General features: G+C 41.7%; 1 protein-coding gene across 4 annotated transcripts in view; it reads right to left on the minus strand.

Moving 5' to 3' along the window:
* ptpn13 (protein tyrosine phosphatase non-receptor type 13) overlaps positions 1 to 12,830 on the minus strand; it is a 268,306-nt gene that overhangs the window by 25,461 nt on the left and 230,015 nt on the right. For all 4 annotated transcript variants that reach the window (XM_080191002.1, XM_080190993.1, XM_080190985.1 and 1 more), the window contains 4 exons: positions 8,842 to 9,052; positions 6,469 to 6,560; positions 4,348 to 4,409; positions 3,702 to 3,857 (listed from right to left, as the gene is read on the minus strand). In XM_080191002.1, coding sequence (XP_080047128.1) covers positions 3,702 to 3,857; positions 4,348 to 4,409; positions 6,469 to 6,560; positions 8,842 to 9,052 — 521 coding nt within the window. The remainder of the gene's footprint in view (positions 1 to 3,701; positions 3,858 to 4,347; positions 4,410 to 6,468; positions 6,561 to 8,841; positions 9,053 to 12,830) is intronic.

Consider the following 12,830-nt stretch of genomic DNA (forward strand, 5'->3'; position numbering starts at 1 on the left):
TAAGTTGTTAATACTCATTATATATTTGAATTAAAAGGGTTGCATAATTAATAGTAACTTATTTGGATTATTAAAAAGTTATGTCTATCTGATATATATCAACTTAGTTTAACCCAATTGGTGGGAAGCATGTGGCATTATTGGTTACGAAGAGCTAATCAGATCATTACAAAGCAGTCACATTTGATCCTACACTAGTTTCTCTACTCCTCACAACTGTCCTAATACCTTGTCTTTCTCCTGCCCAATTTTATCTGCTTCCACTTTCCCCCTTCTCTCAAACAAAGTCAACGGACACCATTTTCATCCACTAGCTAACTCTCTCTCCTACAACTCACTGTGAATCCCAGAGTGAGTCTAGAGCCTCAACTCCAATCTGCCACCCTAACACCAACCCCAAATAATTGGAAAAATATTCCCCACTACCTACTTTGCACCACACTGATCATGCCACATCACAAGTGGGGATCCAACCTCATTGCCCCCACCTCCATCTCACTATGAACTGTAGTCACTAGCTGAAGGTGAATGCAAATTAATTATATCTAGCACTCAAAAATAAAAGCTGAAAATCAAAAAAAAACAAGAAATGTATTTCTTGTGGAATATGAATTGAGTGTGGAGCCAGGTTAAAGGGCGGGGGGGATGTTGGCGATAGGAGCGTTCATCACAATGAACTGCATGGAAGATAAGCCACTATCATAGAAATTGTAACTTATATTTATGTCAAAATGTTGCTACACAGGAATAATAAGCATGTAGGTGACCTAAAATTACAGGAACATTTGGGATGTTCTAACAACAATATAATTAGGCCCAGTTCAAGAATAAAAGAATCAATACATAATGACAGAAAAAGTGACCTTTTCTATATTAAATGTAAGAAAATTGACATTAGAACCATAAATTAGCAAAAAGAAATAATTAAATCGGAAGTCAAAAGTGTATGTCAGCAACAACAAAGAGGCTAGAGTTTCATGGATAAAAGAGGAAATTAGATTCAATGTCAAACTAAAATAAATGATTTACCATTCATTGGACAGATAACAAACAGCAGAAGAAAAAGTTAATATATAAATTAGATATCAGAAAAACTAAGAGGGAGTACAAGAGAAAGTTAGTCAAAGGGTATTGAGAAAGCCTTCAAAAGATACCATATAAGTTAAAAAAAATTCAAGGGTTAGGAAACTGGAGATCAAGGTGGCAAACTTGCATTGGTGAGCAAGAACATAGCAGAAGGACTAACTCAGGACTTTGCTACAGCTTTGACAGAGAATATCTGGGATAATAAGACTAACGGAGAAGAGTGAATTGCCTGATCAGAGAACAGATCACAAAGAAATTATGCAAGAAATTAGTTCAATTCAAGATACAGAAAAGGTCACAGAAGTTCTAAATCCAGGACCGGTGGGGGGAGGAATGGAAGAGTTTCAGTTCTGTTTTTTGGACAAGTTCAAATCTGTTATATCAACAGTGCATGATAAAAACAGCAGAAACAGTTTCTTCCCAGTAAAGGGAGGGGTGCAGAGATTAAGTTGCCTGAACGCTGGCGGACAGCAGCAGGAAGTGTCATTGCGCATGTGCAGATCTCTAGCAGCAGAGACCTGTCACTCAGCTTCTGCTGCTCTCAACCAGCCTCCCAGCCCTGAAGCACAGCAACCCCTCACCCCCTCCACCGCCATCCAGACTATCACAACCTATCCACCCCCCACTCACTCAGACTGATACCACTTCTCCTCCTTCTGCTCCCCACCCAGACATCTCTCTCCCTCCCCCGCTGATTCCAATGCTGAGTGGCAGCAGGTCCCCTCCCTTCCCATACCAATCCCAATGCAGAAAGGCAGTGGGTCACCCTCCCTCCTCCCATCAATCCCAATGCAGAGTGTGCAGCGTCTGCCCCGCACTACCAATCAGCCAATGCTGGTCTGGCCGCACCCTGTCCCCAGTAGGCCCCAGCCCCAAGGCACTGCCTGGTGCTTAGTGGGCAGTGCCATGTGCCCAGTGATCACTGCCAAGGTGCTAGGCTGGCAATGCCCAAAGGGCACCCCCCCCTTGCCCCTGACCTACGCAGGTGTGTCTCAAGAGCCTCCAATTCTACTGGTGAGGCTTTTACAACTGGCTCCTTTTGATGGGGACGAGCTGTGATCTTCGCTAGAGAGAACCTCTCCCTGCAAGATCATACAGGCAAGTCAGCCCAGATGATAACATCCTGTGCTTGTTAATTCCATGTAAAATAAGCTTAAAATACGTTTAAAATTTATTCAGCCTCATGCTAGAAATGGACACGGAGCTGATCGCTGGTCGAATACCCAATGCCTGTAAAATTGCGAGAGGCGAGAAATCGGGGTTGACTTCTTTGCTTTCTTGCGATCTTATTGGCTCCCCCCACCCATCGGCCAGCAGAGCACAATGGTAAGATTGCCCCCTGGAAGTTGAATGCTTTCTTCCAAGACCCTGAGGAAAGCTATGGTAAAAAATAGCAGAGCATCTGATAATTAATTTTCCAAAATTCTGCAGAAGTGAACTTGTGCCAGGGAAATGCAGGTGCCAAATCTGACAGCCTTCTACAAAAAAACCAAGCAATAAGCCAATATATTGTAGTTAGTCACATATTCAGCTCGAGTTAACTAGTTAGTCTTTAATATTTGGGTAAGTAATCTGAGGAAGTTACAAAGCAGAAATATCTCAATCCCTGATTTTGAAGCTAGTTCCATAAAATACAGAAACAAACAGATATTGCTGACCTGGTAAAACATGATTATTATGTCACAGTTGGAGCAGTATGTACATAACAAAAGGGAGAGAGATAGGTTAAGCTAGTGGCCAAAGCTTTGACAAATTAAGTATAATGTGGAAAAATGTGAAATTGTCCATTTTGAAAGAATAAAAAAGCCTATCATCTAAATTGAGAGAGATTGCAGAACAAAGAATCAGACCGATCTGGGTGTCCTAATGTATGAATCACTAAGGGTTGGTATGCAAGTACAGTAAATAATTAGGAAAGCTAATAGAATTTGTGTTTTTTGCAAGGGGAATTAAATTTAAAGGCAAGAGGTTATGCTTTAGTGATGCAGAACATTGGTGAGACCAAATCTGCAGTACTGTGCACAGTATTGGTCTCCTTATTTAAGGAAGGTTGCAAATACAATAGAAGCAGAAATTAATGGCAGGAATGGACAGGTTTGTCTTATGGCGAAAGATGGGACATGTGAGGATTGTATCCACTGAGGCAACTTGATCAAAACATAAAAAGATCCTGAGGGATCCTGACAGGATGGATGTGGGGAGGATATTTTCTCTTGGGGTAGGATCCAGAACTAGGGGGTCACTGTTCAAAAATAAAGGGGTCGCCCATTTAAGACAACAGGTGAGGGAAAAAAACTGAGGGTAGTGTATCTTTGGAACCCTCCTCCTCAAAAGGCAAGGAAGATGAGTCTTCGGATGTTTACAAGGCAGAAGCAGATAAATTAAAATCTTTAGACACAGGATTGTTAAAATGTAGAATACCCTGTCATAAACTTAACTGAAACAATGTTCACAGTTTGTTTAAAAGGAAACTTGATGGCTGCTTGACAAAGGAAAATATTAATCATACAGGACAAAAGTCGGAGTGTCCAATTAGACTTGTGGAGAAAAACAGGCCAGATGGTGGGTATTATTTTTACATTTTAATATTCTATGATTCTAGGAAGTTAACTTGCCTGAAGTAATCGGTCACCAACTTGCAGCCTTCCATCCTTTGCAGCTGCACCACCAGGATGTACACTCTTAACAAAAACACCACTCTCGCCACCTACTAAAGAGAACCCTAACCCTCCTGAGATAGGTTTCTGTAAATCAAAGTGCAACACACGATTCTATGGAGAGACAGAGAGAGAGAGAGAGAAATGAAAGCACTGAATTTCTCTATGCAACGCTGACTGCATTTTAAAAGAACTAACTGTATGTGAAATACTTTAGAATATTTCTGGGATGTAATAAGATTCTATAAAATTCAATTCTTTTTCATTTTCATGTGTTGAGTTTTGATGCCCCCGGCACTTGCCATTGCACAAAATAGTTCCTAAGATCTCAGAGGTTGCAAGCACAATTAGTGTCTCAAATTCTTAATTTTTAAGAAAACACATTTCAGCCCAATCTCACATGAATATACCTGATTTATGTTTATACTGGATGTAGTATTCACAGGAACTATAAATTCCACAGCAAAAGAATCCATAAAAAGCTTAATTATCAACAAATAATTTTGTGTGATCAAACATAAAGTAATAATTTGTACTTCATAATCATTAATTTTTACAAAAATGATTTTTCTTTAATGTATATTGTGATAAAATATGTTCTTACTTCTGATACCTTTACATCAGACACTGGATCACATTCACTTTGCCTGTTCCCATACAAATCTCCTGTAGACAAAGTGATAATTAGACACTGAACTGAAATCAGATTCACAACTTTATATCAATAAAAGGAAAACGCCAACTGATGGACCACAAGCATCTGGACAAATCTATTCTTTTGAATTAGCTTCAGCGGATCTGGAATTTGAATCTGACTAAGCACTGGATAAAGCAACATACTGGAGTCACCAAATAAAAACAAAGTGCTGGAAAACTGAACAAGTCTGGCAGCACCTGTAGAGACAGCAACAGAGTTAATGTTTTGAATCCAGTATGACTCTTCTTTGGAAGAAGTTGTTCCAGATTTCTAAGGTTCAAGCATCTAATGCAGGTCAATAATTCAATGCAGCATGCCTTTCACAAAGGTGCTTGCTTTCTTTTGGGATGTTAAACCAATATCCTGTGTAACTTTTGGTCTGATGTAAAAGGTCTCAAAGCATTGCTCAAAATTGTCAAAATTCATCTTGTAGCCAACACCAGCTAAACAATGTTTATTGACCTTGCATAATTCCAATCAGAAATAAACAGTTGGGAAACACATGATCAAAATGTAAGGAATATATTACATGTACAGGTTTAAGGTGGGATACTACTTTAAGCAATGATGATGAACATCCAAGACATGCAGTTCATTTGATTGGCTCCACATCCGCCACCTTGAAACGTTCACTCTCTTCACCATCGGCACATGGAGGAAACAATGAGTGTCATTCTTAAAATGCACTGTAGCTCACCAAGGTTCCTTCAACAGTGTCTTCCAAACTTAAGACTTTGAGAACCTAGAAGGAGAGCAGCAGAGGCATGGGAGCACCAACACTGGCAAATTCCCTCCAAGCCACATACCATCCTGAACTGGGTTGGAATGATATTGCTGTCTCTTCGCTGTTGTTGCTACTCCCTTTCAAACAGCACTGTGGCTGTACCTGCATCAAATGGACTGCAGCGGTTTTAAGAAGGTAGTTCATCACCACATTCTCAAGAGCAATTTGGGATGGGCAATAAATGGCAACCTTCTCTTTGACGCTCATATCAAACGAGTGAATACATAAAAAGCATAGATGAACTTAGCAGGAAACTGGACAGGTACATGGAGAAAAAGGTACAGAACGATTGTGTTCTGTACTCCTCACCAGGATACTGGTGAGGCCGCAGCTGGAGTACTGTGTGCAGTTTTGGTCGCCGCACTTACGCAAGGATATTTTGGCCTTGGAGGGAGTGCAGAGGAGGTTTACTAGGCTGATACCGGAGTTGAGGGGGTTGAGCTATGAGGAGAGGCTGAATAAACTAGGCTAGAAGAACGAGGGGAGATCTCATTGAGACGTATAAGATGATGAATGGGATGGATAGGGTAGAGGTGGAGAGGCTCTTCCCGCTCAGAAGGGACAGTAGGACTAGAAGGCACAGCCTCAAGATAAAGGGGGGGCGGTTTAGAACGGCATTGAGGAGGAACTTCTTCACTCAAAGGGTGGTGAATCTCTGGAATTCTCTGCCCGTTGAAGTGGTGGAGGCTACCTCGCTAAATATATTTAAGATGCGGGTAGATAGGTTTTTGATAGGCAAGGGGATTAAGGGTTATGGGGAGAGGGTGGGAAAGTGGAACTGAGGCACTTCGGATCAGCCATGATCTTATTGAATGGCGGGGCAGGCTCGAAGGGCTAGATGGCCTACTCCTGCTCCTATTTCTTATGTTCTTATGTGTTGATAGGGTTAGATGTTGAGGTGTCCATATAGTCCATAACCAGTGTCACAGGCCAGTTGGGCTGAATGGCCCGTTTCTGTATTGATGGAATTCTGTATGACCACAGGTACTTGATGATCGCATTGTACGGATTGATATTTTGAAAGAGGATCTTCTGCCCACAACTGAATAAAACTGTTCACCGACATTCAAGTTTATTTTAAATATCTCGAATCGGAAATGAGATTACTCCTTGCAAAAATTCTCTGTCTCCTCCTATAGTTGCTAAGCAGCTCAGTGTGATTTTAAATCTATCCGCAATTGAAAACAAACTTGAAGCTTGAAAAAAATCCCTCGTTTAAGAAGTTATTTCATTAAAAAGCTTACCATTAATTTCAACAGATTCATTAAGTTTTATACATTTGTCATTGGACTGAATGGAAGACTCCATTACTTTTGCAAATACAGGCTCTCCATCTCTACAAAATAAAAAAAAAACAAATTCCTAAAATTAAATAGAGCAATTACTTTGGAGCAAATTATTCAAAGGAAACTTTTATCTGATATCTGTGTTACTACATTTAAAAGCATTTAAGAACACAACTATTCAATTTAATTTTTTGTTGCATTGTGTAAAGTTACATCTAATATGGCACCACAAAAAATACAATTTATTCTGTATTCGCCAAAACAAACATACTTCACAGAATCCCTACAGTGAAGGAGGAGGCCATTCGAGGCTGCACCAACAACAATCCTACTCAGGCCCCATCCCCACGTATTTACCCTACTATTCCCCATGATACTAAGGGGCAATTTAGCATGGCCATTCAACCTAACCCGCACATCTTTGGAACGTGGGAGGAAACCAGAGCACCAGGAGGAAACTCAAGCAGACACAGGGAGAACGTGCAAACATCACAGAGACAGTTACCCGAGACCAGAATTGAATCCGGGTTCCTGGCACTGAGAGGCAGCAGTGCTAACCACTATGCCAACATGCCATCCCAATAAATTTTCTGCCACAAATTTACTTTTCATAAATTTGATACCAGTAAAACATTTTATTCTGGGCAGATATCTTAACCTCTTCACAATAAAATTGTTAAAATTTAGGAGGTACAATTATGGAAACTGACACCTTCAAAATCCAACACCATTCACATTTCAATCATTTCTGAGAACATCTATAACCGCTGTGGAAAACAGGCATGCAGTGAAAACACAGGCATACAAAAAAAGTAAACAAAGACCAATTGATCCCGTAAATTTAGCAATCCCAACACACAGTTATCTTCATGCACCATCAACCTTTGGCCTTTCCTGAGAGTTGACCAATGTTGATATCGAGAGGGAAATTACATAATTTTTGGTCAATTTAGGGGAAAAGCATCTGTGGATGATTTTGACTTTCAGTAATAATGTAAAATGGAGGATAATGATTCAGCCACTTATGATTCATCTCATCTGGCTTTTATTTGCGATGCAACAAATATCAAAGCTAATTAATTTAGGTAATTAGCATATTATTACAAATTGCCATCCTCGTTACAACATGGAAATTGACTTTGGAAATAGAGTTATAGAGGTTTACAGCATGGAAACAGGTCCTTTAGCAGCCCAACTTATCCATGCCGCCTTTTGTTTTAAGCCCCTAAGCTAATCCCAATTGCCCGTGTTTGGCCCACATCCCTCTATACTCATCTTACCCAAGTAACTGTTAAATGCTTTTTAAAAGGCAGAATTGTACTTGCCTCTATTACTACCTCTGGCAGCTTGTTCCAGACACTCACTACCTTCTATGAAAAATTGCCCCTCTAGACACTTTTGTATTTCTCCCCTCTCATCATAAACCTATGCCCTTTAGACTCCCCTACCTTTAGGGGTGAGGGTGGGGGGTGGTGGGGGTGGTGGAGGAGGAGTCTTTTGGGTCCCCTACCTTTGGGAAAATAGGTGTAACTAACACTGTAGATTTCAAACTGGTGAGCAGGACAAGCCCTGCATCACAAAGCCACATATGAATATCTAACAAGAATAAACACTCTAATTGAACTGTTCAAGAAATTCAGAATTTATGTTCATCAGTTATTAAATGTCAAATTAAGAGAGTTTATATAAATTTTCTTTAGATTTACAGTAAATAAATGCAATGTATCATTTGGAAGATGCACAATGATGTGATAGCAAAGGAGGGATTTGTTTTAGACTGCACTAGCAGTGACACCATGGGCCAAATATTTCCTTCTGTTCTGTAAGTTTCCTGAGCTTAGGATGAAGGCAGCCATGACATAGTGGAGGGGTATAGATGGAAGGGGGCTAGGGATGGGGGGGGTCAGTGTGCGGAAGAAGTAGAAGGCAGGAGCTGTGGTCCAATTTTAGGAGCTCCAAGGTAGAGGACACTATTACCCTGTTTGCAAATACAGCTGTTATAACGGAAATGGACAGAGACATAGGCACCATTTGTCTTGATGATTAAAAATAAGTAAATAGGTTTTATTATTAATCACAATAGCAGATAGAAAATAGGTGAAACGTTACAAGTAGTATCAGACATCGAACACAATACGCACCACAAAATTTTTGGAATAGGTTAATAGATATAAAAAGTAACGTATAAGAGTTAAATGTGGTTATGGTGTACAATTCCTACTAGAATTAAAAGAACATAAAGAAGAGCTGTGAACTTATTACTCTACGTTTTGCAGTGTTACTCTGTGGAACAACAGGACTCATCATACTATGTAAACAACCTCACGGTACCTTGTAACTTTTAAGGTGATGGCAGGACCTGCATTTTGAAGAGTTTTCCTTGCTTCATCTGTTGTCATTCCTTGTGTGCTAATGCCATTTATATGATGGATAATGTCCAGTGGTTGCAAACTTCCTTCCAAATCAGCAGCTGAACCTGGGGTAATTCCACTTATGTAAATTGCCTGGTAAACAGTATCACTGCCTCCTGCCACAGACAGACCTGTACAAAACAACAGTGGTATTTAGTTATACACTCAAATGCTGGTAAATAGTTAATTATATAATTCTTTCTCAACCAGGATAGCCTATGTTATGTAGAATACATGTTTTAAGTTAAATTCTGAACATTTTTTAAAATGTGGGGTCATTTTGACTAATGTGCAAAAGTAGAAAATGGGTGGCAGTAAACTTTACATTCCCCACCCTCAATTCTTACTCCACTTGAAGTCAAACTGACCTCTTTTACGTTACGTGCTTGGCACATGATCGCTGATGCTGCTGAACAGCAGCCAAAACCTCAAAGTGGAAATGCATTTTGACTACAAACAACAGAGAAAGCTTCTGAAAACTGAAATGGTTTGTGGAAGCATGAACAGGGCACTACCCAGCTTTTCCAATGCAGCTTTGGAGCACTTGATAGAGGTGGTGAGAATAAAGGGGAATCCTCCTCTCAGCAAGAGCAAAAAACCCTCTGGGAAATATTTCCCTGATCAGTGGGAACAAATCATGGAGATCACTGCCAGGCTTTTTGAACCAAGGACATGGTCGAAATGCCACAAAAGGTTCTTTGACCTCACCTAAGTCATTAAGGTTAAGGATACTGCTCTTGCTTTCTGCTGACAGCCAGAAATCTGACTTCTTCCAGGGCTTGGATTCTCCAGTCCCACTCCAGCGAATGGAATTTTGGCTGAGTGCCAAAGTCTCCCGTTTTCACTGGCAGTAGTGTGGAACAAATGAGATTAGAGAATCCTGCCTGACATCTTCAATCTTTTTCTCCACTTCCATCTAATTTCCACCAACCACTGCACCATATTTAACCACACCACCTCCTTCTCACAAATGCCAGTTTAATGAATTCGTTTCCCCCCCCCCCCCATTTTCACCACAAATCTAAGCACCAAGTATAACCATTAGTTTTTACATTTACAATGAAATAAAGGCAAGATTCATAGAGCTGGATTGAAGATGGCCATAGTGAGGACAGTGGCGATGAGGAGTGTGGAATTGATGGTGTATTAGCGATTGGAAAGACAGTGCCAATGAAGCACTTTTATAAGCTATTCTCTGAGAAACCAATAGATTCACTGATAATTGATGCTGTTCCTGTTCTTTACGCTGCTCAGGAGACGGTAAGGGTTGGTCATCCATGAGGAAAAAGTTATGGAGCATGTAGCAGAGGATTGAAAATCTGGATAGCCTCTCAGGATACAACTAGCCAGACAGAAGTGCGATGTCAGACTTCAGCTGCTGCAGTCTGGAAGGAGCCTGTGGCATAAAATTTAAGGATCATGGTCAGCTCAACAGCTACAGTGTGCTGTACATGCCTTGGCATGGGATTTGAATTATAAGAACATAAGAACATAAGAAATAGAAGCAGGAGTAGGCCATCCAGCCCTTCGAGCCTGCCCCGCCATTCAATAAGATCATGGCTGATCTGTCGCTGCTCAGTTCCACTTTCCCGCCCTCTCCCCATAACCCTTAATCCCCTCTCCTATCAAAAACCCATCAACCCGCGTCTTAAAAATATTTAGCGAGGCAGCCTCCACCACTTCAACGGGCAGAGAATTCCAGAGATTCACCACCCTTTGAGTGAAGAAGTTCCTCCTCAACTCCGTTCTAAACCGCCCCCCTTTTATCTGGAGGCTGTGCCCCCTAGTCCTATTGTCTTTTTTGAGCGGGAAGAGTCTTTCCACCTCTATCCTATCCATCCCATTCATCATCTTATACGTCTCAATGAGATCTCCTCTCATTCTTCTAAACTCTAACGAGTACAAGCCCAGTTTATTCAGCCTCTCCTCATAGCTCAACCCCCTCAACTCCGGTATCAGCCTAGTAAACCTCCTCTGCACTCCCTCCAAGGCCAAAATATCTTTGCGCAGGTGCGGCGCCCAAAAATGCACACAGTACTCCAGTTGCGGCCTCACCAATGCCCTATACAGCTGCAGCAAGACCTCCCTACTTTTATATTCAATCCCCTTCGCTATGAAGGCCAGCATCCCATTCGCCTTCCTGACCACCTGCTGCACCTGCAAGCTGGGTTTTTGCGACTCATGCACAAGGACCCCGAGGTCCCTCTGCACCATCGCCTGCTGCAGTTTTTTGCCCCGTAAGTAATAGTCCTTCCTACCATTCTTCCTACCAAAGTGGACCACCTCACACTTGCCAACATTAAATTCCATTTGCCATTTCCTGGCCCATTCGCCCAGCCTATCTAGATCCTTCTGCAGACTCTCCACACCCTCCGCACAATTTGCCGTTCCCCCAATCTTGGTGTCATCAGCAAATTTCGACACTCTACACTCGGTTCCCTCCTCCAGATCATCTATATAAATGGTAAAAAGCTGAGGCCCCAGCACCGACCCCTGGGGCACTCTACTAGTCACCATCCGCCAATCCGAATAGCACCCGTTGACACCCACTCTCTGCCTCCTATTTGACAACCAATCCTCTATCCACGCTAACACCCTACCCCCAACTCCATGTCCCTCGACCTTCTGCAATAACCTCTTGTGAGGCACTTTGTCAAAGGCCTTCTGAAAATCTAGAAAGACCACATCCACCGGCTCTCCTCTATCCACCGCCCTGGACACATCCTCATAGAACTCCAGTAAATTTGTCAGACACGACTTCCCTTTAATGAAACCGTGCTGCGTCTGCTCTATCAAGCAATTCCCTTCAAGATGCCTCGCAATTTCCTCCTTAATGACAGATTCTAACATTCTACCTACCACAGACGTTAAACTAACCGGCCTATAATTCCCCGCCTTTTGCCTGGCACCCTTCTTAAACAACGGCGTAACATTAGCCGTTTTCCAATCATCCGGCACTTCCCCGGAATCCAGCGACGTTTGGAAAATAACCACCAAGGCATCCACTATAACCTCCGCCATTTCTTTCAGAACCCTCGGATGCATTCCATCCGGTCCTGGGGACTTGTCCACAATCAGCCCCTCCAGTCTGTCGAGCACCGCCTTTCTAGTAACAGTAATGTCATTAAGACCCTCCAGTCCTATCACCTTTCCATCGCTAACACCCGGCAAATTATTCACGTCCTCCTCCGTGAAGACAGAAACAAAAAAGTTATTCAATACCTTAGCCATATCCCCATCCCCTACCACTAGGTCCCCTTTCTCATCTTCTAAAGGACCAACATTCACCCTAGCCAGCCTCTTCCTTTTTATATATTTATAAAAACTCTTGCTATCCTTTTTTATATTAAGCGCTAGCCCAGCTTCATAGTTTCTCCTACCCTTCCTTATCAACTTCTTTGTCAATCTTTGTTGACATTTAAACCTCTCCCAATCCTCTTTTCGCCCACTACTCTTAGCTACTCTAAATTCCTCCGCTTTTAGTTTAACACTTTCCTTCACCTCCTTCGTTATCCATGGCTTATTACCTCTCCTCCTACTATCCTTTTTGACCATTGGAATAAATTTCCGTTGAGCACCAAGAAAGATCTCCTTAAAGATCCTCCACTGCTCCTCAACAGACCCTCCCTCCAATGCGCTCTCCCAGTCCACATTCGCCAATTCTTCTCTCATCCTACCGTATTCCCCTCTATTCAAACAACATTGTACCTTTTGTTCAAAAAAAGTGGTGGTCATGGGAGCATTTTCTTTTCAAACTGACATATTCCTCCTACTCCATTTGCATCTTATCTACAGAACCATTGTGCCAAATAGAGTACAAGAAGCTGGATTGCTGGTTAATTTCTATATTGCTCGAACGATTCCATTTAAAAAACAGCACATGATAATCTTAGAAAGAAATAGAAATGG

The sequence above is a fragment of the Carcharhinus amblyrhynchos genome, chromosome 1, assembly GCF_965287045.1.
Source record: "Carcharhinus amblyrhynchos chromosome 1, sCarAmb.v2.hapA, whole genome shotgun sequence".
Lineage (NCBI taxonomy): Eukaryota > Metazoa > Chordata > Chondrichthyes > Carcharhiniformes > Carcharhinidae > Carcharhinus > Carcharhinus amblyrhynchos.